This window comes from Lissotriton vulgaris, unplaced genomic scaffold (assembly GCF_964263255.1).
Source record: "Lissotriton vulgaris unplaced genomic scaffold, aLisVul1.2 SCAFFOLD_838, whole genome shotgun sequence".
NCBI classification, from domain to species: Eukaryota; Metazoa; Chordata; class Amphibia; order Caudata; family Salamandridae; genus Lissotriton; species Lissotriton vulgaris.
The window spans coordinates 184373-211300 of NW_028250251.1; the positions used below are offsets into that span (position 1 = coordinate 184373).

At 45.3% G+C, this 26928-nt stretch overlaps 1 protein-coding gene across 1 annotated transcript in view; it reads right to left on the reverse strand.

Annotated features, from left to right (window-relative positions):
• The window catches only part of LOC147663324 (cytidine monophosphate-N-acetylneuraminic acid hydroxylase-like), a 313991-nt gene that overhangs the window by 63067 nt on the left and 223996 nt on the right, over positions 1-26928 (reverse strand). The window contains exons 4-5 of the mRNA XM_086950520.1: positions 11462-11652; positions 5813-5960 (exon numbers count right to left, since the gene is read on the reverse strand). Coding sequence (XP_086806646.1) covers positions 5813-5960; positions 11462-11652 — 339 coding nt within the window. The remainder of the gene's footprint in view (positions 1-5812; positions 5961-11461; positions 11653-26928) is intronic.

A 26928-nucleotide genomic window follows, 5' to 3' on the forward strand; every position in this document is an offset into this window, starting at 1 on the left:
AGTCATTTTTTTGAAGGTCATGTTCTCCCTGCAGGACAAGGCTGCACGCTATAGCTGAAGAGGACTCCACAAGGCCAGATACGTTTTCCACAAAACCCTGTTGAATTGTATTTTCTACTGCAGAGAATAACGTAGAGGGAGCATCCTGGATTTTTGGCCAAGCACCGATACCCATTTGTTGTATCAGCTTGGCAGGTTGGTCCTGTTTCCCCATTGGTTCTCAGAGCAAAAAGTTGGCAAAAGTTTCTTAGATCCCCGGTTTCAAAAACCTTTAGGAGAAATAGGCATTGACACCAGCCAAGGGTCTAGGACCTTGGCAACAGTGTTGGGGGCTGAATCTAGCATAGGTCAACAGCGGGATCCAGGCCAGGTTGGAACTAGCCAGCTGAAAATGCAGGAAAAGGCCTCTTGGAACTTCTTTTGTCCCTGTAGCCCAAACAGGAGGTCAGCCTTATGACATATGGAGTTCACTACTTTGTCCTAGATACAAGAAGGAGAGCAGGTCTAGCCTTCAATGCTCTTCTCAGGTCACAGACAGCAACCAAGTCCTCCTCTGTTCTTACACAGGTCCAGAAGTCATCTGAGGAGGGCACTGTGAGTGCCACACGTATGCCCAGTGCTAGCCATTGGGTGGCGGAAAATCCTGGCCACCCTCTGATCAATGGGCTTAAATGCTTCTGGGGTTGACCATACCCAGTTTTGCAGCTCTGCTTACTGTAATCAACCCCTCAGTGTCTCTCTCTACCAAAACCAACATGGGAGAATATTTATTCCCCTGTGCCGAGCTCCTGGGCTGGCCCTATTGGTGTGGCCACAGAAATGCACAACCCCTTCTCTGTGATCACTCAAAACAAGTGTTTGGGTCAGCTCCTCTTCCACCTTGCCTTATGCATGACAGGCTAGCTGGACAAAAGAACGGGGCAGACCAAGGTGTTACCTAAACCTGCCTGTGGCTGGGTGGTCCCTTTTGAAGTTAATTCAATTCCTGGGCACAGTACTGATGGTTATCCTGCCAGAGAAACAGAACAACTCCCCAGACACAAGGCCTTTGTCTCTTCTCTGGGAGCAGGTTCAAACCTTATCACGGAGATGTAAAGATCCTGGGTGTCAGTTGAAAGTTTATGCAAATGGGGTTCTAGAGGATTTAGTCAGACAACAGGTATCTTTTCTAAAGTATTTGCTTAAAAATATGTATTACAAATCCAACTTTGCCAATGAATTGGGATTGTAATAAATACTTTAAAAATTCCAAACATGAACTATGTAGCTACTTCCCATGGGGAGATCACCAATATTAAATTTAATATTGCATCCCAAGGCTCTCCTATAGAACAGCTAACCCTGCTACAGTGAAAATAGCCTTTTGGGCCTTTTCAATGTAAAGACCTATGTAACATTAAATATTTACAAGTCCTACTCTTACATGCCATGGACCCTGCTTTATGGCACTGTAGAGCCAAATTAAGGGTGACATTAATATTAAAAAGGAAGGGTTAGACCTGTCAACATGAGTTATTTTGACAGGCTGAATTTGCAGTTCAAACTATACAGCCAGACCACTGATGGCAGGCAAGCAGTCCTGCTTACCTTGTCACTTTGGTACCGCTGAGTTGGGTAACAATAATCATCTGTTGTTCAGAGCCAAGATACCTTTGGGTAAACGTGCGCTTTACAAATACACATGTTATGTTATGTTTAGTGGATGGCACAATGAATGCTGCAGTCCACTTGTGACATTTAAGTTACAGGTCCTGTGCACAAGATTACCATATACCAGGGACTTGTAGGTGAGTTAAATATGCTACATAGGTGAATGTCAATTTCATCATGTAAAAAGGGGGAGCACAGGCACTTTATCACTGGCTAGCCATAGTAAAGTGCACAGAGTTTCTTCAGCCAGCAAAATGGTCAAGGTAAACATCTAGGATGCTAACACACACAGGATGATCATATTGAAGAGTCACAATCTAAGATAAGGGCCTGATTCAGAAAGATGGTGTTGCATGTTGTGGTAGTACTCCTGCCTCACGTCTGCCTATCAAAGGTTCAAGTTCAAGTTCAAGTTCAGGAATTTGTATAGCGCACTACTCACCCAGAGGGTCTCAAGGCGCTTGTGGGAGGGGGTGCATTATTTATCGAATAGCCAGGTTTTAAGTTCCTTTCTGAAGGAAATGTGGTTCTGTGTGAGGCGGAGGTGAGTGGGGAAAGAATTCCAGGTCTTGGCCGCCAGGTAGGAGAAGGATCTTCCTCCCATGGTGGGTCTGTGGATGCGCCGAACTGCGGCGAGAGCTTGATTGGAGGATCTTAGTTGGCGGGTGGGTGTGTAAAAGGACAGTCGTGTGTTGAGGCATTCGGGTCCTAGTTTGTAGAGGGCCTTGTGTGCGTGGGTGAGGAGACGGAACGTTATTCTCTTGTTGACGGGAAGCCAGTGGAGGTCTTTCAGGTGGCCGGTAAACTGAGCTTGGCGAGGGATGTCCAATATGAGTCTGGCTGATGCATTTTGGATGCGTTGGAGTTTTTTCTGTAATTTGGCTGTGGTTCCGGCGTAGAGGGTGTTTCCATAGTCCAGTCGGCTAGTGACCAGTGCGTGGGTGACAGTCTTTCTTGTTTTGGTGGGGATCCAACTGAAGATTCTTTTGAGCATACGAAGTACGTTGAAGCAAGAGGATGAGACGGCGTTGACTTGTCTGGTCATCGAGAGGGAGGAGTCTAGAATGAAGCCTAAGTTACGTGCGTGGTCTGTGGGTATGGGTGCTGTGCCCAGGGCCGATGGCCACCATGAGTCGTCCAAGGCAGAGGGGTTGACCCTAGGATGAGGACTTCCGTTTTGTCTGAGTTAAGTTTTAGGCGGCTGTTTTTCATCCATTCGGCTACTTCTTTCATGCCTTCATGAAGATTGGTTTTGGCGGTGTTGGGGTCTTTGGTGAGGGAGAGGATCAGCTGGGTGTCGTCTGCGTAGGAGATGATGTTGAGGTGGTGTTGTCGCGCGATGGATGCGAGGGGATTCATGTAAACATTGAAGAGGGTGGGACTGAGTGATGATCCTTGTGGTACTCTGCAGATGACTTCGGTGGCCTCTGATTTGAATGGGGGGAGTCGGACTCTATGGGTTCTCCCGGCAAGGAACGAGATGAGCCAGTCCAAGTCTTTTCCATGTATTCCGACTTTGCTGAGGCATTGTATGAGGGTGCTATGACAGACTGTGTCGAAGGCGGCGGAGAGGTCAAGTAGGATGAGGGCAACTGTTTCTCCGTTGTCCAGTAGCGATCGGATGTCGTCTGTCGCTGCAATGAGGGCGGTTTTGGTGCTGTGTTTGGCTCGAAGCCGGACTGTAAGGGGTCGAGAGAGTTGTTGGATTCAAGGAAGGCGGCGAGCTGGCTATTGACGGCTTTCTCAATGACTTTGGCAGGGAATGGGAGGAGGGAAATGGGGCGGTAGTTTTTAAGTTCAGGGGGGTCTGCTGTGGGTTTCTTCAGGAGAGCGCTGAGTTCGGCGTGTTTCCAGCTTTCTGGGAAGGTAGCGGAGTTGAAGGAGCAGTTGATGACATCACGGAGATGGGGTGCGATGATGGAGTCTGCTTTGTTGAAGATGTGGTGGGGACAGGGGTCGGTTGGCGAACCTGAATGGATGGAGTTCATTAGGCGGATGGTGTCTTCAGTGGTGATTGGGTTCCAGGCGCTCAGGTTGCTAGAGAGCGGTTTAGGTTCGGAGGTGGGTGGAGTGGACTGTTCTTTGGAAATGTTCTTAAAGCTGTTATGTATGTCGGCGATTTTGTTGTAGAAGAAAGAGGATAACAAATCGCAGAGGTCTTGGGAGGGAGTAATGTTGTTTGAGGCTGCGGTGGGGTTGGTAAAATCTTTTACGATGTTGAAAAGTTCCTTGCTATTATGGGCGTTGTTGTCAAGTCGATCCTTGAATGCTGCTTTCTTGGTGGATCGGATCAATTGGTGGTGTTTGCAGGTGGATGCTTTGAAGGTGGTCAGGTTGCCAGTGGTTGGGTTTTTTCTCCATGTTTTCTCGAGAGTACGGCATAGTTTCTTGGATTTCTTATGGTCATCGTTGAACCAGGGGACCTTTTTGCTACCCTGTTTGGTTTGGTGGTTTTTCAAAGGTGCTAATTCGTCAGCGCTGTGAGTAATCCATTGTTTGAGTTTGGTGCAGCTTCGTTTGGGTCCGATGAGAGGGTGGGAGGGTTTTGGTTGAGCGATGTGAGGAGTTGGTCGGTGGTGATTTTGTTCCAGTTTCTTCGGGGAATAGGTTGTGGATCGTGGTAGTTTTGTAGCTGAAGTGAACACAGCTGTGGTCCGTCCAATGGAGAGCTGTGGTGTGATCGAAGGAGATGTGTTTGCAGGTGGTGAAGATAGAGTCGAGCGTATGTCCGGCTACATGGGTGGGGGTGTCAACGAGTTGTTTGAGTCCAAGATTGGCCAGGTTGTCCAGAAGGGTGGTGGTGTTGCTGTTGTTTTTCTTTTCTAGGTGGAAGTTGAAATCTCCCAGTAGAATGTTGTTCTCGGAGGGGAGGGCATGTGGGCTGATGAAGTCAGTGATGTCTTCGCTGAATTGTTTACCGGTTCCTGTTGGTCTGTAGATGAGGGTGCCTCTAAGTGTGTCGGTGTGGATCTGGAAGTGAAGGTGTTCGGCGGTAGCGAGGTTATCGTCGAAGCTGGTCGTGATTCTGATGGTGTTCTTACGGACGATGGCGATGCCTCCTCCTGTTTGGTTGGTGCGGTCTTTTCGGATGATCTTGTAAGCGTCCGGGATGGCTATGGCGATGTCGGGTGCTGATGATGCGTTCATCCAGGTTTCTGTAAGGAAGGCGATGTCCGGTGACGCAGAGTCGAGTAGGTCCCATAGTTCAGTGGCGTGTCTGTAGACCGAGCGGGTGTTCAGCAGGATGCATTTCAGGTGGTTAGAGTCGGAGCTGTGTTTGGAGGTCGTGGATTTGGTGTTGGTCTTGATGCAGGCGAACTTGCAGGAGTGGCAGGCGAAGGGACCGTGGGTACGTCCTGGGGCAGCTTCGTAGCATTCTGGTGTGCGTCCGGGGTTAAGGGCTAGGAGGGTGGCGGCGTCATACGTTATGCGGGAGGAGTGCGGTTTGCGAGGGCCAGGGGGTCTGGCGCTGGGCGCGGTCCAGGCACGGACGGGCGTAGAAGGGCTTACCTTTGGCGCACCTTCGGCGCGCATGGGGCGCGTCCGCTGCGCGTGAACACTGCGCGTAAATACATCTGACATATGTGGATAGTGGGGTGGGGCAGGGGCGAGGGAGGGTCAGCTGGGAGGCGGGAGCTGGGTGGAGGGGCGGGCTGGAAGGCACAAACAAACAAGATGGCAGCAAAACAAACTAAACAGGATGAGATTGGGGTGGGCAGAGGCGCAGGCACAGATAAGCACAGGCGCTACAGTATGCAGCAGCACACTTTTGATTGGCACGATGTGGGCTGTGCAGAAAATCGCGTAACGCTAAATTAGGCAATGCGGTAAGATCAGCTCAAGACACTCAATGTAGTGCGAGCGCAATCACCAATGCGATATTAGCACGAGACCAAACAATGCAGTGCGAGCGCAATTATTAATATAGCGCTATGATACCAGTTGCTGGAGGCAGGGAGCTGGGGGAGCGACCGCTTAAGCCAGGAGTACTGCAAGAGTAAGTCACACTCACTCAAAGGAAAATCTTTGTGTATTGGGTGCACACGGACAACCAACCAGGCATACCGAACTGGGCAACGTACTGCCCCACTCCCATGACACCAACGTGGGGCTACAAAATTGTTATATAGTGCTATACAAATGTTTAATTATTGTACAATACCTCTTGCCAAACTCTAAAAGGTACAACATGTATATTTGTTAGTTTTACTCCACTTCGCTCAAGAAGCCAGAAGACAGGCCTTTCAGTATCTCCAACATAAATTGGTACATCAGGTCTTATTTCAGCAAGCTTCTTTAGAGTTGGATAACTGCAAAACAAAGATGAAATGAACAAACGGATGTGATAAAGCTAGCAAGCATTACAGAAGACTCTCTTAACATTATACTCTTTCAAAATGTCCTATTCTTATATTTACATGCATAACGTGTGGTACAATGCCCATATTAATTTACAGTAATCTTCATTATACTGAGTCTTAATCTTCATTGTCAGTCTTTATTTCACCAAGGTTTGCTAATGTCCTGCCCCATAGTTTTTAAGTTTAAAGAGAACTTTATTGAAAAGAAAGATAGCCATAATGAAATTTACAAAATCATTAATATCGAGATAAAGCAATCAATTCAAAGAGGGGGAATAGTACAATATAGGAAGAGAAAAAGGAAAGGAAGAAAGAGAGAAGAAAGGAAAAAGATAGAGAAAGAGAGGAGAAAAGGGAAAGATAGGGAGGGGGAATGAAAAAGAGCAGTTTATATATGAAAAGCATTATAGGCATAAAACAGGTAACGCTTCTGTACAAATCATCATATAATCAGAAGAAAATAGTCTGTTAATTAACAAGGAATAAAGTAAAAATAAACATATCATGGGGGTTTAGGAACTTCTTCACAGGAGGGGGTATGTAATGGGCAAGATTGAGCAGATATATCTAAAAAATTAGTAATTGGTAACCACAATAAATCACGTTTGATAGCAAGGTGAATGGGAGAAACATATGCTCTATCCAGTCTGCGATTATAGCAAACACCATACCACCAAGCTTGAAAAGAGACATTTGATGCATTCTTCCAAGACTTAGGGCTAGATGTAGGTAGAAAAGATTTACCGATTTTAAATTACCGAATTTTACCGATTCGGTAATTTAAAATCGGTAAATTTATGGGTCCGACATGTAGGTATTCCAGATGTGCTGGAATACCGAATCGGATGAATTCGGTATTTACCGATTCGGTAAATACCGAATCGGTAATGCCCATTCATTCCAATGGGCTTTGAAGCCCATAGGAATGAATGGGCATTACCGATTCGGTATTTACCGAATCGGTAAATACCGAATTTCACAAGGGTGCAGGGGGTGTCACTTTGACACCCTCTGGCACCCCCAAAACAGGCTCGGGTGCCATGTGGCAGGCATACATGCCCTAAGGGCAGGTCTGCCTGTCACATGGCATAGGTGTGCATGCACACATGTGCATGCACGCCGGAATCGGTATTTTACCATCAAATTGGATTTGATGGTAAAATACCGATTCGGTAAGGCTCCTGGGACTCTGAAGAGTCCCACCTACAAATGGGTGGCTCAGATTCGGTAAATTTACTGAATTTTTATTTTACCGAATCGGTAAAATTACCGATTCGGTAATTTTACCGATTCGGTAAAATAATACCCCCTACATGCCAATCACCTGTTTACCGATCGGTAACGGCCGAAAATACCGATTTTTGGCCGTTACCGACCGACCTACATCGGGCCCTTAGTAATCTGTTGAAAGGCCACCGCTAGAAAAAGATCAATAATGGAAATATTCGAAGAAGTGTGGGAAGACCATATGTCAGAAAGGCTACCCAGAAAAATGTGGGCTAGTGAAAACGAAAATTGAGTGGAAAAAATAGAGTTAATTTGATTCCATACTTTGGTCCAAAAAATGTGAATTAGAGGGTAAGTGAAAAGCATGTGTTTGAGGTCGGCATGAGTATTGGGACAGGACCAACATGTAGGAGGGATAGAATGGTCAATAGCATGAAGTTTAGATGGAGTGATTAAAAGCCTGTTATATAAAAAAAATAGTGTCTGAGTAGTATTAGCTGCTCTAGAAGACTTCCGTAATTTGTTCCATAAGTTATGCTATACTGGGATAGTGAAAGACACGTCAAGATCTGATTCCCAATCCTGTTCTGTTTTGGATTTGTCACGGAGAAGAGGAACACCCTGTAATTGCTTATAAATTTGTGAGGCAGAAGAAGAAGACAAGAGAAAAGGAATAGTAAGAGAAGACGGCGCAGGAGGAGCGGGAGAAAATGCCCCATAGTTTTAAAAGGAGCAAGTGAAATGAGCGCTCAGTGTATTGTGAACGTGCGGTCCTGAAAGGTTTGTGCAAAGGATGCAAAGAGTAACGGGATAACAATAAAATCTGTATTTGTTTTATTTTTTATTGCGATCACCTTCTTCTCTGCGTCGTTCACACAACCTGTGAGGTGCAAAAGCCCTCTTACATGTTAGAAAGAATTCTCCAAATCATTAATGGGTTGTTGTACCTAAAGCAAAGCAAGTTTGTGGTTACAAAGCCTGTGATTTTGTGATCAAAATGTTTGCTGTTATAAAAGGGCTTTTTACACCAGGCCCAACATTTTTTTTACCGGGGCTAGTGTCATTGCTACTGTGTTTGTTAGATAAAATTGATTAATGTTACTTTGTTGCATGAGCTCAGTTAGAAGAAAAGCATTGGGGGCCTCAAGGTGAAGATTACAGAAATGGAAAAATCCTTTATAGCCTTGGAAGAGGCACGAATAGTCGCAGAAGCAGAAAGGCCGAAGTGGCTCCAATGAGGGCAAGGAAAGCGATGAACAATAGGCTCCTGATTTTGGGAGGTTTCTTGGTCACCAGGGTTCCCTCGTCTCCTTAGAGCCATCTGTGTGTAACCTGGATAGTGCCTTTCTCCCACTGAACTGGACTTCAAGAGGTTGCAGACGGAGGAGTGGAGACTTTCCATGAGAAAGAAAATCAATCCATTTAGACCTCCATTTGACAAAGAGTTAGAATGAATGAGGCCTCCAATAGAAAAAAAGATAACATAGGCAGAGAGACTGAAACGATTCGAAATGGTGGCCCTGAGGATCATCCAACTCCCCAGACAGAAGGCAGAGTGACTGCTCAGTTAGTGGAGCTTTAATAATCATTTTCAGCTCAATTCACTTTGGTCTGACACACGAGAAGCAACTTTGAACATTTACAGAGAGTTCTGAGTAACCAAGACAGACTCGAAGAGATTGGGTGGACAGAGCACTGAAATAACCTAAAAGCTGGATAACAGTGTTGAGGCATTGGAAGGGATTATAATCCGGTTGCAAAAGGGTATAAAGATAAACCGTTTGGTCACTACCAAGGTCACTCACCCTATAAAGATTATGAGGGCAGTCAATCACTGTCTGAGTACCAAGCTGTTCAGGGAAGCCCTGGAGTTGGCTACATGAAGGATAAACTAGACACCTAGAAGTTGAATCCTTCATGGCTGTAACCAAGAGAAGTTTGCTAAAGTCCCTCTAAACCTAACAGAGCACCTCCTTGAAGGAAGATTAATTTGTGTAAAGGAACCATCAAAATGATTGTCCTGTGCTTTCAGGGCTCTGTTGTGATTGTTGTAGCCTTCCCTATAAGTAAGGGCAAAAAGAAGCCACACATAGAGGAGATTCCAAGGCTCAACACCGTGTGTAAGATAATTCTTTGAGGTATCACCCAAACATCTCAATGAAAATGGACCCAGTCTCCAACCTTAGTGCAATAGGGACAAGTCAGACCCTGAGGAGGGAGTAGCTTGAGGGTTCTGAATAATAATTCCTGTGAGGAGTTCAAAGATGTTGGGGATTCAAAGCCCTCTGCATGACCACTCATTTACTAGAGTTTTTGGTTAAAGGGATTGGGGGCAGGCCACGTTTTGACAGTGGAGTACATATTAACGCTGAGAAATGCACTGAGAGCACGGACCTTTAGTGTTCGTTCAGGGTATCAGAGGAGAAGACTAACCGTGCACAGTATAGTTGCCATTTCCGGGTTGTAGGCACTACCTGGGAAGCGTGAGACCCCAAACTGACTTTACATGGAGCAGAGGAATGTGCCACCTTTGAGGCCTTGTGCACATTGACAGTCCTGAAAGTCCGGCTTCAGATGGACACTTGATAACTCAGGCCTGGAACCCCTGTGTTTCAGGAGGTGACTACGAAAGAAGAAAGGTGGCATAATCATGAGACTGAGAACTAAAACCAAGTCATGTAAGTTGGCTGTGTGTTCCATGGCTTACAGTTTTCGCAAAAGATGGTATTCCAAAGGCTAGGACTATCAATAGCAACAGATACTGATCATGACAAATCCAGAGGGAAAGTAGAAAGGCAATACAGTGTACACTCACTCACAGTGAAGAGGAGCCTCTTCAATAATGAAAATGATACAAAGAATGAATTTCAAAGTACATTGGCTTTCTGGCACTTTATGGAGATGAAACGTCAGAAACCACAAAATTGCTTACCCATAATGGATCATAAGACTCTCAGTGAGACAAGATGTGATCATGCACCCATGCTATCTGCCATTGCACTCAGGGAAAAAACCTAGGTGGCAGCAGAACTCATGATAATCATGTGTGTCAGTTAAAAAGTAGGGATGAGTGATTGTCATATAGTCAATTCACGTAACTCATGTAGGTCATTGTAGCATAATCATGCAGAATTTCCCAAGAATTCCACAAGATTTTGCTTCAATACGCGAGAAGAGTAATTCTGCGTTTAGCACTATTTCTTAGTACATAAATGCCCCCTCTTGTCTCAAATGGACGTGAGGATGCATTTTGCGCAATGAAACAGTGCTAAATGCAGGAGAACACGAATAGCGAGCATGAGTCACCGCTCGTGCTCTCTAAATGTACCCTTGCGGTAAGATTTTTTTCCTCCAAATTACTCTTAATGATGCAACTAGGAGTAATCATGTAATTCTGTGTCAAAGAGTAATGCAGAATTGCCTAAATTACTCTGATTACTCCGGCTTAAGCAAAATTTTGCCAGCCTATTAAAAAGGAATATCTTCAGACCTTCTGTTATTTTATCAGGTTTTGCTTCGGTCCCAATCATACAGGGAGGCTACTTCAACTTTTTCTCCAATGTCAGTCATTAATCTTCCATCTTATTTTCTAAAGGATGCTTAATTAACATTGCCTTCTGGGGAACACGTATTTTAAAAATAAAATGGCAAGTGAGAGCACAAGCTTTGTGCACTAAAGAAATTGGCTCAGATAAGAAACTTGTCTGTTCCTGACTTGCAACCTAGTAACCTGTACCAGGAGGGACATTTAACTGCTTCCATAGTCTAGTAGCGCACACATGCCCTACTATGGACTACTGCTTCCACATTAAAAATGGCTCATTCCAAAGCTTACAGACAGTGACCATTGTTTGCAGCCTCTTAATACGTGTACATTTTAGCTTGCTTCTTTGCCACTAGAATCATTTTTATCATGTTGTCCTGATGTACAAAGAGCCAACAGCTAATTGTAGCCTGCAATAGAAAATATAGAAAATAGCACATGTAATGGCATTTGGCCACTATGTAGTTTTGCCTCAGCTAGACAACAGCGATTTTTGCTAGCCCAGGCACATGGGCAGGCTGTTCAGCGCATCAATTCTCCTCTGTCGAAGGCAGAATGTTGACCACCCTTTGGGTGCTCTACAAGCCCTAATTTCACTGACGTTATTGTTATGAAGCACACACTCCGACTTTACTCATTTATACAATATGTTTTATACATTTTTACTGAGTTAAGATACCTGAGGTGATCAGGATGCATGTGGCTTATGTAAATCAGATCAGCACGGCACAGTCGTTCCAGCCAGTCACCAGGAGGCTCATGAAGCAACCACCATCCTCCAGCAAAGGCAGGCCCAATGACCCAGGGATCAAACACCATGTGTGTGTCACCAAATTTCAGATCCATGCATGCATGGGTGATGTACGTAACCTGTTAAAATGTTAAAAAGAAAAAAAAAGTTAATGATAATCATGTTACTGAATTTTGGCTAGCCTGGCAGTACATAGAAATGCACCAATGGTTAAGTAAATACTAAAAGTGAGTTGCGACAACTGTTAGTTATCCTCAAATGACAATATATAAAAGGTTTTATCAATCCCCTTCCTAGCTTAGCCCTGCCCAATTGCGGATGTCTAGCCTCCTATGTTCCCAAACCCTCTGGTCCATGACTTTAGATTGGTTCAACACACCATCGGTCCACACACCTTGTAGAATGTAACTGACCCCATTGTTGTCACCTATTTGGTAAGTCTTTGTGCTCACCTCAGTCCACCATTTTCTAGAGCATTTGCACCCTGCTGCACTATTCCTTTTTCTATTGAATTTCCCTTATCTTACGCTGTGTTTCTGCATTGTACAACTGTGGGCTTTAAGGGAAAATATGCCATATCCTAATTTTTGTGGGGGTTCAATTCATGGTTTGTATTTTTGGGTAAGAGGCGGCTTACTCATAAGCCTCAACTTCTCACTTTTAATTCTGGAATTTCAAGCAATGTTGGTTGCTGCAGGATAACTGACAAAAAAGTGCCTGTCAGTTACCTCTAATCATGCATTGCTCATGGGAAAGAACCAGTCGGGCTTTCACCCTTTCTCAAAAGTCTAGTACTCTAGATTGCACCTCTGATGACCAGCGAGTTAATGCTTCTGTTTCCGCCGCACACAGTGTGTGGGAGCGGATAAATGCCCCCTTTTTCATTTTGTCAAAGTCTAACCTTTGCACTATGAAGTCTCATAGTATTTAGGCATGCCAATATGAAATCAACCTCTTCCTGAATATGAAGCATGTAGCAGCATATGCCCAACTGGCCTGTGAAATATGGGATTGACTTCTGCATCTTTCATTCGTGCTTGCCTTGAATAATTGGGTTTTCCCGTTAATGCAGCTAGCTTTCATGACAGGCTATGAGACATGAACAGACTGATTGCTTACTAACTAGGGACCGAATATCAGATTGTGACAGTACATCATATGAGTAATTAATCTGACTTTACCATCCTGATATAAAAGTCAGCATTGCTTAATGGCTGTGATGGAGCAGACACATGTGTCTCATACCATCTGTAGTTATTGTACACCTTTGTAAGGTGGTCAAGTGGGATGGTGCTCTGAGAGGAGCCACTAGACAGTGTGTAGTAAAGGAAGATACACAGTCCAGCTGTATAGTTAGATAGTCCTTTATTGTAGATTCCTTCTAGGATAGATGAGTAGGAGAAGATAAGAAGTATAAGTAAAAACCCCACCAGGAGCAAGCTCTAAGCAGCTCAGCCTGAGTTGATCAACTGACACTGTGAGCCAGAGAGAGGCACTGTGAACTAGAGAGTCAGCCAGGCATTCTATGATGTCATGAATATTCTATTCAGTGAAGAACAGCAGAGAAGTAATTTACTACACATCCTCTTTTTTTAGGGAATGACAGAAGAATAGAAAGAAAGATAGACTAGATAACTCAACTATGACATTTGTATGAAAGTACAAAATGAAGTACACAAAAGAAATAATGCACGACATGTACAGAATGAGGTATCATTAGCATGAGCAGAAATACAATAGGATGCTAAATTTGAGATGGACAGAAAAGACAACTAAATATTGCTACTATATGCCTCATCCCCTTCCCTTAGGGTAACAGCATGGTTTAGATAAATGAAGACCAAAGTAGCAAAGAAATGTGGTTACACTCACAAGCTCCCCACAGAGTAAACACCCAGGAAAACAAAGACGAGAGTAGACACAGACCCTTGAAAGAGATACAACAGGGTAAAATTCACTCTATGCAACTGGAAGAGTGTAAAACCCATGACAAAAATTCACCAGAGAAAAGTTACCCTGATAAAAGTATGTTGACACTGAAAAATATGATAAAGCTCCACACTCAAAGTCCTACCAACATGAAACCCTTGCCCACGAATTCCAAGCAGGTAGACTTCGACAGAAGCAGGGTGTCAAAATGAAACGATGTTTAAACAATCTCCAACAAAAATAGGGAACAACGCAGGGTACTAACCCTGTAAAATCACAACCTCCCCAAAATAGGGTACACCACAGTATAGTCATCCTGGAAACTAAAATGGGGCATTGACTACCCACATATACACAACCTCCCCTAAATATGGTTCACCACAGGATAATCAACCTGGGTACTGAAATGGGGCATTGACTACCCACAAATACACAACCTCCCCTAAATAGGGTAAACCGCAGGATAATCAACCTGGGAACTGAAATGGGGCATTGACTACCCACAAACACTACAGCGTCACCAAATAAGAGTACAAAACAGGATACATTACTCACCCTTGAAACCCAAAACTACAACATCCCCTACATAGGGTACACCATAGATACAGCATGTCCCTAGAGAACAAAATAGTGCATTGACTGGCACCACAAATCTCCCCAAATAAGGGTACACCGTAGGGTTAAAAGATGTTGCCCTAGGAAACAAACTGCCCATGGTAGGGTATAACACAATGTATTAAACACCCTAGAGAGAGAGTTCCATGTAAACTTTTCCAAATAAAATAAAACAGGCATAACTTTCCAAACTGAAATGAAGCTCTTCTCAAGCACACACAACAGGGTGAATTTCCCGACCCCCAAAAAAAATGTAACACCAAGAAGACACTATGCCAACCAAGCGCACACTTGACCATGAAATAGGAAGCTAACTGCTACAAATATAAATAAATTAATTGAGCAGGCACGCACTCAAAACATGAACAAGGATGTTAAGTACAACAAAAATAAATAAATAACTTGAGCTCCGGTGAGCGATCTCTCACCCGAGACCTTCACTGAAACAGTCCGTCAGTTCCAGGAGAAAGATGAGTTGAGGCGAGAGAAGATCAAAGTGATGCACCTGGAATCCCCTCCGAAATAAACAGAAGGCTCCGATGATGACAGGAGGGCTGTTCACAAAGGCTTCGCCGAAAACTGGAAGTCAGTACACAGTATTGACACCTGCGCCAGTGACAGTGAAAATCGGAGATCTGCATGAAGAAACAACCGCACACGACAACTCCGAATTGAGACTGCTCAAAATCTCAAACTTTATTGAAAACGACATTGTTGGTGGCAGGGCATGCGTGCTATAAATGAAGGGCTGACTTCTCGCTAACTTGGAGGGACACGACAATCCCAAGATGGAGGCACGTTCCAGTAACATATACCGAGTGGCTCTTGGCGAGCTCTTGCGCCAAAAACGTCCAAAGTCAGCAAAGCAGGCAATAAACAAGACAGACGTCATAGAGGCTCGCACGGGAGCCGCTTTGAAAGAGGTAAGAGGCGTGCGCACTGCATGGCATTTTGAAAGGGTGCTTGATGGTTTAACAGTGAAACTGCTTGACGGTTTAACAGTGAAGCTGTAAAAGTCACTTACACACGACAGCAAGGCCCATGTAACTTTAAAATGCGCCATAACACAGGAAACGAATGGTGTGGACAAACGCAGCAACACAGTCCCCATGTACATACTCCTGCAAAACGTAAAGTTGTTGTCTGAAAACCCTTCTGGCTCACCCCAGTCGCCAGTGGCTCCACAGAATACTAGCTTGGATGAGCACCCATAAGATGCTCACTGCAGCGCTATCCTCCTCAAGTGCAGGTTGTCGCAATCAGCCAATAACTACAGACTTAATTGGAGGAACTGTGGAAAATACAGTCAGACTATGCTGGATGCTGATGTAGATCCAGATACCACAGTAACTCACAGAGGAAGTATAGAAAACCAATTGCTATACCAAGATGATTCCATTAGAATGAAGGTCAGATGAAATAGATAACCCCCACAGGCCTCAAGGAAGAGCGTTGCTGGAGAGACTTTTTCCAGACAGCAGTAGGATGACTGCAGGCTCATGAGTAACAGACGCCCAGGTTGCAGGCTGTAAGATGGTATAGTACACTGGTGGGGTTCGCCAGGGCGTTACCTTTAAGTTCCAATTGACGAGTTGAAAGTCCTTAATGTCTTTGTTTCTTTGTCATATGGTTCGTTGGTTCCTTAGTTGGCCTTTCCCCTTAGTTCAAGTGTAGATTCATCCTGTTGACAATCGTCGCCAAGTTGTAGTAAAGGAAGATACACAGTCCGGCTGTATAGTTAGATAATCCTGTATTGTAGATTCCTTCTAGGATAGATGAGTAGGAGAAGATAGGAAGTATAAGTAAAAACCCCACCAGGAGCAAGCTCTAAGCAGCTCAGCCTGAGTTGATCAACTGACACTGTGAGCCAGAGAGAGGCACTGTGAACTAGAGAGTCACCCAGGCATTCTATGATGTCATGAACATTCTATGCAGTGAAGAACAGCAGAGAAGTTATTTACTACACATCCTCTTTCCTTAGGGAATGACAGAAGAATAGAAAGAAAGATAGACCAGATAACTCAAATATGAAATTTGTATGAACGTACAAAATGAAGTACACAAAAGAAATAATGCACGGCATGTACAGCATGAGGTATCATTAGCATGAGCAGAAATTCAATAGGATGCTAAATTTGAGATGAACTGAAAAGACAACTAAATATTGCTACTATATGCCTCATCCCCTTCCCTTAGGGTAACAGCATGGTTTAGATGAGTGAAGACCAAAGTAGCAAAGAAAGGTGGTCACGCTCACAAGCTCCCCACAGAGTAAACACCCAGGAAAACAAAGACGAACATAGACACAGACCCTTGAAAGAGATAAAACAGGGTAAAATTCAACTCTAGGCAACTGGAAGAGTGTAAACCCCATGACAAAAATTCACCAGAGAAAAGTTACCCTGATAAAAGTATGTTGACACTGAAAAATATGATAAAGCTCCGCACTCAAAGTCCTACCAACATGAAACCCTTGGCCACGAATTCCAAGCAGGTAAATTTCGACAGAAGCAGGGTGTCAAAATGAAACAATGTTTAAACAATCTCCACCAAAAATAGGGAACAACGCAGTGTACTAACCCTGTAAAATCACAACCTCCCCAAAGCAGGGTACACCAGAGGATAGTCATCCTGGAAACTAAAATGGGGCATTGACTACCCACATATACACAACCTCCCCTAAATAGGGTACACCACAGGATAATCAACCTGGGTACTGAAATGGGGCATTGACTACCCACAAATACACCACCTCCCCTAAATAGGGCACACCACAGGATAATCAACCTGGAAACTGAAATGGGGCATTGACTATCCACAAATACACCACCTCCCCTAAATAGGGTACACCACAGGATAATCAACCTGGGAACTGAAATGGGGCATTGACTACCCACAAATACACAACCTCCCCTAAATAGGGTACACCACAGGATAATCAACCTGGGAACTGAAATGGGGCATTGACTACCCACAAATACACCACCTCCCGTAAATAGGGTACACCGCAGGATAGTCAACCTGGGAACTGAAATGGGACATTGACTACCCACAAATACACAACCTCCCCTAAATAGGGTAAACCGCAGGATAATCAACCTGGGAACTGAAATGGGGCATTGACTACCCACAAACACTACAGCGTCACCAAATAAGAGTACAAAACAGGATACATTACTCACCCTTGAAACCCAAAACTACAACATCCCCTACATAGGGTACACCATAGATACAACATGACCCTAGAGAACAAAATAGTGCATTGACTGGCACCACAAACCTCCCCAAATAAGGGTACACCGTAGGGTTAAAAGATGTTGCCCTAGGAAACAAACTGCCCATGGTAGGGTATAACACAAAGTATTAAACACCCTAGAGAGAGAGTTCCATGTAAACTTTTCCAAATAAAATAAAACAGGCATAACTTTCCTAACTGAAATGAAGCTCTTCGCAAGCACACACAACAGGGTGAATTTCCCGACCCAAAAAAAAATGTAACACCAAGAAGACACTATGCCAACCAAGCGCACACTCGACCATGAAATAGGAAGCTAACTGCTACAAATATAAATAAATTAATTGAGCAGGCACGCACTCAAAACATGAACAAGGATGTTAAGTACAACAAAAATAAATAAATAACTTGAGCTCCGGTGAGCGATCTCTCACCCGAGACCTTCACTGAAACAGTCCGTCAGTTCCAAGAGAAAGATGAGTTGAGGCGAGAGAAGATTAAAGTGATGGACCTGGAATCCCCTCCGAAATGAACAGAAGGCTCTGATGATGACAGGAGGGCTGTTCACAAAGGCTTCGCCGAAAACTGGAAGACAGTACACAGTATTGACACCTGCGCCAGTGACAGTGAAAATCCGAGATCTGCGTGAAGAAACACCCCCAAACGGCGACTCCGAATTGAGACTACTCAAAATCTCAAACTTTATTGAAAACTAAGCATGGGCGGAAAATTCGTTACGCTCGCGGATTTTGCGGATTTTTGGTAAATTCGCAATCTGCGAACGCTCGCGAATTTACAGAAAATTCGCAAATTCGCACGCAACGGATTTTTTTTTCTTGGTGATACAATTTTGCGGGGCACGGCATTTACTTACCGTCATTCAGCGTTTGCCGAGTTGTTCTTCTCGATATTTTGCGAGTGCTGCGCCATTTTGGATCTTGCTGCGGGATCCCGCGGGAATTTGGCGAGCGCGATTACGTCATCGCGGCTTGCCAACTTGCACAGCGAGAGTTTGTCAACGCGAGTACGCCGTGATCACGTATCGCAGGACTTCGCAATTGCACCTTGTAGATGCGGCGAGCAGCAACAATCTCGCACTCGCGAAAATACAAAATTTGCAATTCTGCACAAGAAATCCACCAGCAAGCAGCATAAACCTTCTGGAAATGATGATTTTTATCTGAATAACTCCTCAGGTTGACATTTGCCTGCACTTTCTTTGCGAGGAGTCCGTTTTGGGGAGGAGGGGGTGGGAGGAAGGAAGTGCCCCACAGTCTTCAACTTCCTGTTCCTGTCCAGCAGGCTCCTCCCAGTGCTTTGTCCATCTCCTGGTCACTTTTCATTTGGATCTGGAGCTGAAAGGATTACTTTTTGTGGATGCTGCTGGATATTTGGATTTTAGGCCTTTTTTGACTTTCTTTGGCTCACTTTTGGATTAGAAATTTCACAAGTAAGTTTGTTTGGGGCATTACAGTTGCTGCAACTACAATTTTGGAATTTTCGATTTTTGGGCTGTTTTGGGGCCTTTTGCCCAGGGGTACTCAGTGATGGGTGGACTGAGTCTTTCTGTGGGGTGTTTTGAATTTAAACATCATGGAGGGGCTGGATGGCTTGGGATTATGCTGATTTTTCTGTGAATTTCGTTTTTTTGGCCTGTTGTTGTGGCCTTTTCACCAGGGGTAGTGAGTGTTGCATGGGCCTAGTCTTTCTGTGGGGTGTCTTGAATTTAAACATCATGGAGGGCCTGGATGGTTTGTGATTGTGCTGATTTTTCTGTGATTTTCGTTTTTTTGGCCTGTTGTTGTGGCCTTTTCACCAGGGGTAGTGAGTGTTGCATGGGCCTAGTCTTTCTGTGGGGTGTCTTGAATTTAAACATCATGGAGGGCCTGGATGGTTTGGGATTGTGCTGATTTTTCTGTGTTTTTTGACTTTTTGGGGTGTTCATGGGGACAGGCCATGTGGGTGGGGGCCATTTTGAGTGCTGGTACAGGCAGGCCATGTGCTGGGACTGAGGCAAGTGGCCATTTTGAATGCAGGCAGTGTTGTTAGGCCTGCAACCATTTTGCCTAGTTTTCAACCTTTATGCCCAGGTGTAGTGAGTGTTGCAAGGGCCTAGTCTTTCTGTGGGGTGTCTTGAATTTAAACATCATGGAGGGCCTGGATGGTTTGGGATTGTGCTGATTTTTCTGTGATTTTCGTTTTTTTGGCCTGTTGTTTTGGCCTTTTCACCAGGGGTAGTGAGTGTTGCATGGGCCTAGTCTTTCTGTGGGGTGTCTTGAATTTAAACATCATGGAGGGGCTGGATGGCTTGGGATTGTGCTGATTTTTCTGTGATTTTCGTTTTTTTGGCCTGTTGTTGTGGCCTTTTCACCAGGGGTAGTGAGTGTTGCATGAGCCTAGTCTTTCTGTGGGGTGTCTTGAATTTAAACATCCTGGAGGGCCTGGATGGTTTGTGATTGTGCTGATTTTTCTGTGATTTTCGTTTTTTTGGCCTGTTGTTGTGGCCTTTTCACCAGGGGTAGTGAGTGTTGCATGGGCCTAGTCTTTCTGTGGGGTGTCTTGAATTTAAACATCATAGAGGGCCTGGATGGTTTGGGATTGTGCTGATTTTTCTGTGTTTTTCGATTTTTTGGGGTGTTCATGGGGACAGGCCATGTGGGTGGGGGCCATTTTGAGTGCTGGTACAGGCAGGCCATGTGCTGGGACTGAGGCAAGTGGCCATTTTGAATGCAGGCAGTGTTGTTAGGCCGAACCATTTTGCCTAGTTTTCAACCTTTATGCCCAGGGGTAGTGAGTGTTGCATGGGCCTAGTCTTTCTGTGGGGTGTCTTGAATTTAAACATCATGGAGGGCCTGGATGGTTTGGGATTGTGCTGATTTTTCTGTGATTTTCGTTTTTTTGGCCTGTTGTTGTGGCCTTTTCACCAGGGGTAGTGAGTGTTGCATGGGCCTAGTCTTTCTGTGGGGTGTCTTGAATTTAAACATCATGGAGGTCCTGGATGGCTTGGGATTGTGCTGATTTTTCTGTGATTTTCGTTTTTTTGGCCTGATGTTGTGGCCCTTTCACCAGGGGTAGTGAGTGTTGCATGGGCCTAGTCTTTCTGTGAGGTGTCTTGAATTTAAACATCATGGAGGGCCTGGATGGTTTGGGATTGTGCTGATTTTTCTGTGATTTTCATTTTTTGGCCTGTTGTTGTGGCCTTTTCACCAGGGGCAGTGAGTGTTGCATGGGCCTAGTCTTTCTGTGGGGTGTCTTGAATTTAAACATCATGGAGGGCCTGGAGGGTTTGGGATTGTGCTGATTTTTCTGTGTTTTTCGATTTTTTGGGGTGTTCATGGGGACAGGCCATGTGGGTGGGGGCCATTTTGAGTGCTGGTACAGGCAGGCCATGTGCTGGGAGGCAAGTGGCCATTTTGAATGCAGGCAGTGTTGTTAGGCCTGCAACCATTTTGCCTAGTTTTCAACCTTTATGCCCAGGGGTAGTGAGTGTTGCATGGGCCTACTCTTTCTGTGGGGTGTCTTGAATTTAAACATCATGGGGGGCCTGGATGGCTTGGGATTGTGCTGATTTTTCTGTGATTTTCGTTATTTTGGCATGTTGTTGTGACCTTTTAACCAGGGGTAGTGAGTGTTGCATGGGCCTAGTCTTTCTGTGGGGTGTCTTGAATTTAAACATCATGGAGGGCCTGGATGGTTTGTGATTGCGCTGATTTTTCTGTGATTTTAGTTTTTTTGGCCTGTTGTTGTGGCCTTTTCACCAGGGTTAGTGAGTGTTGCATGGGCCTAGTCTTTCTGTGGGGTGTCTTGAATTTAAACATCATGGAGGGCATGGGATTGTGCTGATTTTTCTGTGTTTTTTGACTGTTTGGGGTGTTCATGGGGACAGGCCATGTGGATGGGGGCCACTTTGAGTGCTGGTACAGGCAGGCCATGTGCTGGGACTGAGGCAAGTGGCCATTTTGAATGCAGGCAGTGTTGTTAGGCCTGCAACCATTTTGCCTAGATTTTCAACCTTTATGCCCAGGGGTAGTGAGTGTTGCAAGGGCCTAGTCTTTCTGTGGGGTGTCTTGAATTTAAACATCATGGAGGGCCTGGATGGTTTGGGATTGTGCTGATTTTTCTGTGATTTTCGTTTTTTTGGCCTGTTGTTTTGGCCTTTTCACCAGGGGTAGTGAGTGTTGCATGGGCCTAGTCTTTCTGTGGGGTGTCTTGAATTTAAACATCATGGAGGGGCTGGATGGCTTGGGATTGTGCTGATTTTTCTGTGATTTTCGTTTTTTTGGCCTGTTGTTGTGGCCTTTTCACCAGGGGTAGTGAGTGTTGCATGAGCCTAGTCTTTCTGTGGGGTGTCGTGAATTTAAACATCCTGGAGGGCCTGGATGGTTTGTGATTGTGCTGATTTTTCTGTGATTTTCGTTTTTTGGCCTGTTGTTGTGGCCTTTTCACCAGGGGTAGTTAGTGTTGCATGGGCCTAGTCTTTCTGTGGGGTGTCTTGAATTTAAACATCATAGAGGGCCTGGATGGTTTGGGATTGTGCTGATTTTTCTGTGTTTTTCGATTTTTTGGGGTGTTCATGGGGACAGGCCATGTGGGTGGGGGCCATTTTGAGTGCTGGTACAGGCAGGCCATGTGCTGGGACTGAGGCAAGTGGCCATTTTGAATGCAGGCAGTGTTGTTAGGCCGAACCATTTTGCCTAGTTTTCAACCTTTATGCCCAGGGGTAGTGAGTGTTGCATGGGCCTAGTCTTTCTGTGGGGTGTCTTGAATTTAAACATCATGGAGGGCCTGGATGGTTTGGGATTGCGCTGATTTTTCTGTGATTTTCGTTTTTTGGCCTGTTGTTGTGGCCTTTTCACCAGGGGTAGTGAGTGTTGCATGGGCCTAGTCTTTCTGTGGGGTGTCTTGAATTTAAACATCATGGAGGGGCTGGATGGCTTGGGATTGTGCTGATTTTTCTGTGATTTTCGTTTTTTTGGCCTGTTGTTGTGGCCCTTTCACCAGGGGTAGCGAGTGTTGCATGGGCCTAGTCTTTCTGTGGGGTGTCTTGAATTTAAACATCATGGAGGGCCTGGATGGTTTGGGATTGTGCTGATTTTTCTGTGATTTTCATTTTTTGGCCTGTTGTTGTGGCCTTTTCACCAGGGGTAGTGAGTGTTGCATGGGCCTAGTCTTTCTGTGGGGTGTCTTGAATTTAAACATCATGGAGGGCCTGGATGGTTTGGGATTGTGCTGATTTTTCTGTGTTTTTCGATTTTTTGGGGTGTTCATGGGGACAGGCCATGTGGGTGGGGGCCATTTTGAGTGCTGGTACAGGCAGGCCATGTGCTGGGAGGCAAGTGGCCATTTTGAATGCAGGCAGTGTTGTTAGGCCTGCAACCATTTTGCCTAGTTTTCAACCTTTATGCCCAGGGGTAGTGAGTGTTGCATGGGCCTACTCTTTCTGTGGGGTGTCTTGAATTTAAACATCATGGAGGGCCTGGATGGCTTAGGATTGTGCTGATTTTTCTGTGATTTTCGTTATTTTGGCCTGTTGTTGTGACCTTTTCACCAGGGGTAGTGAGTGTTGCATGGGCCTACTCTTTCTGTGGGGTGTCTTGAATTTAAACATCATGGAGGGCCTGGATGGCTTAGGATTGTGCTGATTTTTCTGTGATTTTCGTTATTTTGGCCTGTTGTTGTGACCTTTTCACCAGGGGTAGTGAGTGTTGCATGGGCCTAGTCTTTCTGTGGGGTGTCTTGAATTTAAACATCATGGAGGGCCTGGATGGTTTGTGATTGCGCTGATTTTTCTGTGATTTTTGTTTTTTTGACCTGTTGTTGTGGCCTTTTCACCAGGGGTAGTGAGTGCTGCATGGGCCTAGTCTTTCTGTGGGGTGTCTTGAATTTAAACATCATGGAGGGCATGGGATTGTGCTGATTTTTCTGTGTTTTTTCGATTTTTTTGCGGTGTATAACTGAACTGATGTTCCTCTGTCTTCCATTGCTTTTAGGTGCACAAGACTCAAGAGAACCACCAGTGCCAGGGAGAAGTCCTGCAGCGGTGTGTGTGTGCAGCATAACGTCACGCGACGTCACGTCTGGCCAATGACAACTCTGCAACTCGTGCAACAGCGGCCTGCTGTTCTGACCTGCTCTGAAGAAAATGGCCCCAAAAAAAGGTCCCCGTAGCTCCTCTAGCAAGAAAGTTGCCAGTAAGGAGCAGAAGAAGCAAGTTACCAAGGAGGCTGGTGTGCCGGCCGCCACGTTTTTTGGGAGTACAAAAACAAGTACGCCTGCAGCAGCAGCGGGATCTGCTGGGGACCAAGCTGGGAGCAGCACCCCCGCTCCATTGGGCTCAGTGCCGCCACCACCACCACCACGCCAACTTAAGTCCAAGCCCTTGAGTGCTGCAGAGGCAGTCAGTGTACTTCTTCAATCACCATCGACCAGTGATGTTGGCTCATCGCAAGAAAGTAGCAGCAATGTCCCTGAATCAACACAGGTTGTTGTAACTCATCTGACAAGTGTCGAACAACCACAGCCGCAACAACAACCACATTGCAAGTACAAGCCAAGTACATGTGGAACGAGAGGCAGCGCAAGGAGATGCACAAGCAGAGGTGCATGGAGGGTCACAAGTGCCCACAATAGTTGTTCCTCCCGAAGTAGGGGCACATCAGGAAATCGACAATCAAGCTGAGGTATCATTTGAGGAAGCCACTCCTCCTGATGATCATTCATTGTCTTCCACATCCCTAGCAAGGAAAAGATCAAGGGGGGTGTCTACATCTTCTTCAAGCCCACCTCCTTCTGATGATCTGGATGAAAATTGGGAACCACCACGGTAGTCTGAGAGTGAGGTACACCATGATCTGACAAAGGTACTAAGCGTAAAAGGAAGGTCATCGAAAAACTCATAGTTATAGAGTGTGATGAGGCTCAACAAGAAGTGGCGGATACTTCTGCTGATAAAGCCTCTCACGACGACGAGCCAGTCATCATAAAGGTCACTGCAGCCCCAGCGGGCATGCAGCAAAGAGACATTTTGACCCTAGCCCGAGAAGCTGCTGAGCATGATGATGATATTGACAAGGAGGTAATGGAAACACAACAATCATTGGAGTTAACTAGTTCACCAACACATACCACTTCCATATTTCTTCCTCGCCAGAAGGGACCTCCATCCACCTCGACATCAAATAGTGGTGGTGAAAGTGCACAACGTACTAAAGTTCGGCAATCCACATCCTCCACTTCATCTGGCATTAGCAGCAGGACCACCACCACCAGTATCGCCGCCTCCTCCGGCCCCCAAAGACATTTCAAGTCAGCAGTTTGGGACTTCTTTAGTGTTTGTCCAAAAAAGGAAAACTTAGCCATTTGTAGCATTTGTAAGCATGCAGTTAGTCGTGGTAAGTTTGGTACCAACTATGGTACTGGAGGCCAGAGAGGTCATCTTGAGAGACAGCACACTGTCCAATGGTTTGCGCACCTAAAGGAGATCAAAGAAGCCCATATTGCTCGTCAAGAAAACATTGATGTTTCATCTGATGATGACGAGGAGGAAGAAGACGTGTCAAACACTTCACTTACACCCAGTACCGCTGTCAGCAGCACACCCCATGTGAGCCACACTAAGAGTGTGGGAGAGAGTGAGACACCAATGCGAAAAAGTTCATCAGCGAGCGTAACTGGGTCGGAGATATCATCATCATCATCATCCCGTAAATGCTTGGTCCAGGGCAACATTAAAAAGATGTTGTTTACAGAATCGCAATATGAACGCAACCACCCACTGACGCGTCTGTATAACACTAAGCTGGCTAAAATGCTAGCTCTGGACCTTCTCCTTTTTTCTTTTGTAGAAGCGGTTGGTTTTCTAGAATTAGTGGCAGCGCTCTGCCCTAAATGGAAGGTTCCTAGCCGGTTCTATTTTGCCAGAGTTGCGGTTCCAGCACTACATGAAGATGTGCTGGAGGTGATTGGGGAAGCTTTGCAGAAGAGTGCTGTTCACACTATACATCTGACAACAGACATGTGGACCAGTTGCGCAGGCGCTGATTACATGTGCATCACTGCACACTGGGTCTCTTTTTCAGGGGTTAAAGCAAAGCTAAACGCAGGTGTTGACCCGGACCAAGTTTTTAAAGCTGCTCGGAAACATGCAACACTAGCCATGTTTGGTTTGGAGAAACGTCACACAGCACAAAATATTTTAAATGAGTTTAACACAAAAGTCCTTGACTGGCTGTCCCCAAAAAAACGCCAGATTGGTTATGTTTCCACAGATAATGGCGCCAATATAGTTAAGGCCATGGAGCTGGGTCAGTATTTCAGAGTGCCGTGTTTGGCGCACTGTATAAACCTGGTTGTCAAAAAATTCTTGAGTGATAAAGACAGTCCAGCGTACGAGGTAGTGGACACCTGCCGAAAAATGTGCAACCATTTCAGCCATTCTTTTAAGGCCCGGAAGCATCTGAGGAGCCTGCTACATGAACGTCGAATGCCAGTGAAAGCACTCATCCAGGAGGTGGCAACACGTTGGAACTCAACCTTCTACATGCTTGAGCGTCTGTATGAGCAGTATACGGTACTCAATCACTATTTCTTAAAACAGGGTACAGCTCAGAAGGACCTGAGGATGGGTGCGGCGCAATGGGACATAGTTAAAAGCCTGACACGCATGCTTCGTCCTTTTGAGGTCTTCACGCGTGCAGTCAGCAAGGAGGACTGTAATTTGGGAAAAGCTATCCCATTGTTGTACATGCTGGAGCACCAACTGAAGGAGGTGTCTTCTGTGTTTCAAAAAGATGAAAAAAACAAAGACCCTTTTGTTTTGGCAGAGAAATTATTAGAGCGCCTACAAGGTGATGAACGTCTTAAAATGATCCACTCAGACCAGCATTACATTTGTGCTACTATTCTGGATCCACGCTACAAAATGCTTCCTTTTGCTCATGAAGATGTTACAAAGTGCAAACGTTGGCTAGCCTTGTCAGCCAAGAGGTTTGAAAGAGAACGGCAGAAAATTGATGGAAAAGGCAGTACATCAGCATCAGCAGGCCATCCCCAGTCAAAACAATCCACTTCTGCACCTGTGGCTGTGGCACAAGTGACCTCTCAGCCGTTAAAGACACCGGCAACCGGATCATCTGCACCAGACACAACAGTAACATTGGATGCTGAAGAGGATTGGCTAAATCGGCTTGGGTTTGGTTCTCAAAAGGTCACAGCAAAAGCTAAGCAAAGTGGAGGAACCTTGGAGGACCTTGAGTCGATGGTGCAGGACTATCTGAATGACTCAAAAGAGGTCTATGTTAATGCTGACCCATTGGCGTATTGGCATGCATGGAAAAAAAGAATTGTGGCCACAGCTCTCCAACCTGGCTTTAAACTACTTGTCTTGCCCACTCGCAAGCGTGTCTTCTGAACGTGTTTTCAGTGCTGCTGGTGGCATTGTAACTCCCAAACGGACCCGCCTCTCGGCCAAAAATGTGGAGAGGTTAACAATGATCAAGATGAATCAGCACCTCATACCACCAGATTACAGAGTATGAGAAAGCACGCCGGATGAAGACGAGGTGGACAGCAACGTAGATGAGGGAATTTCTTCTCTGTCAGGTGACACTGAGCTCAC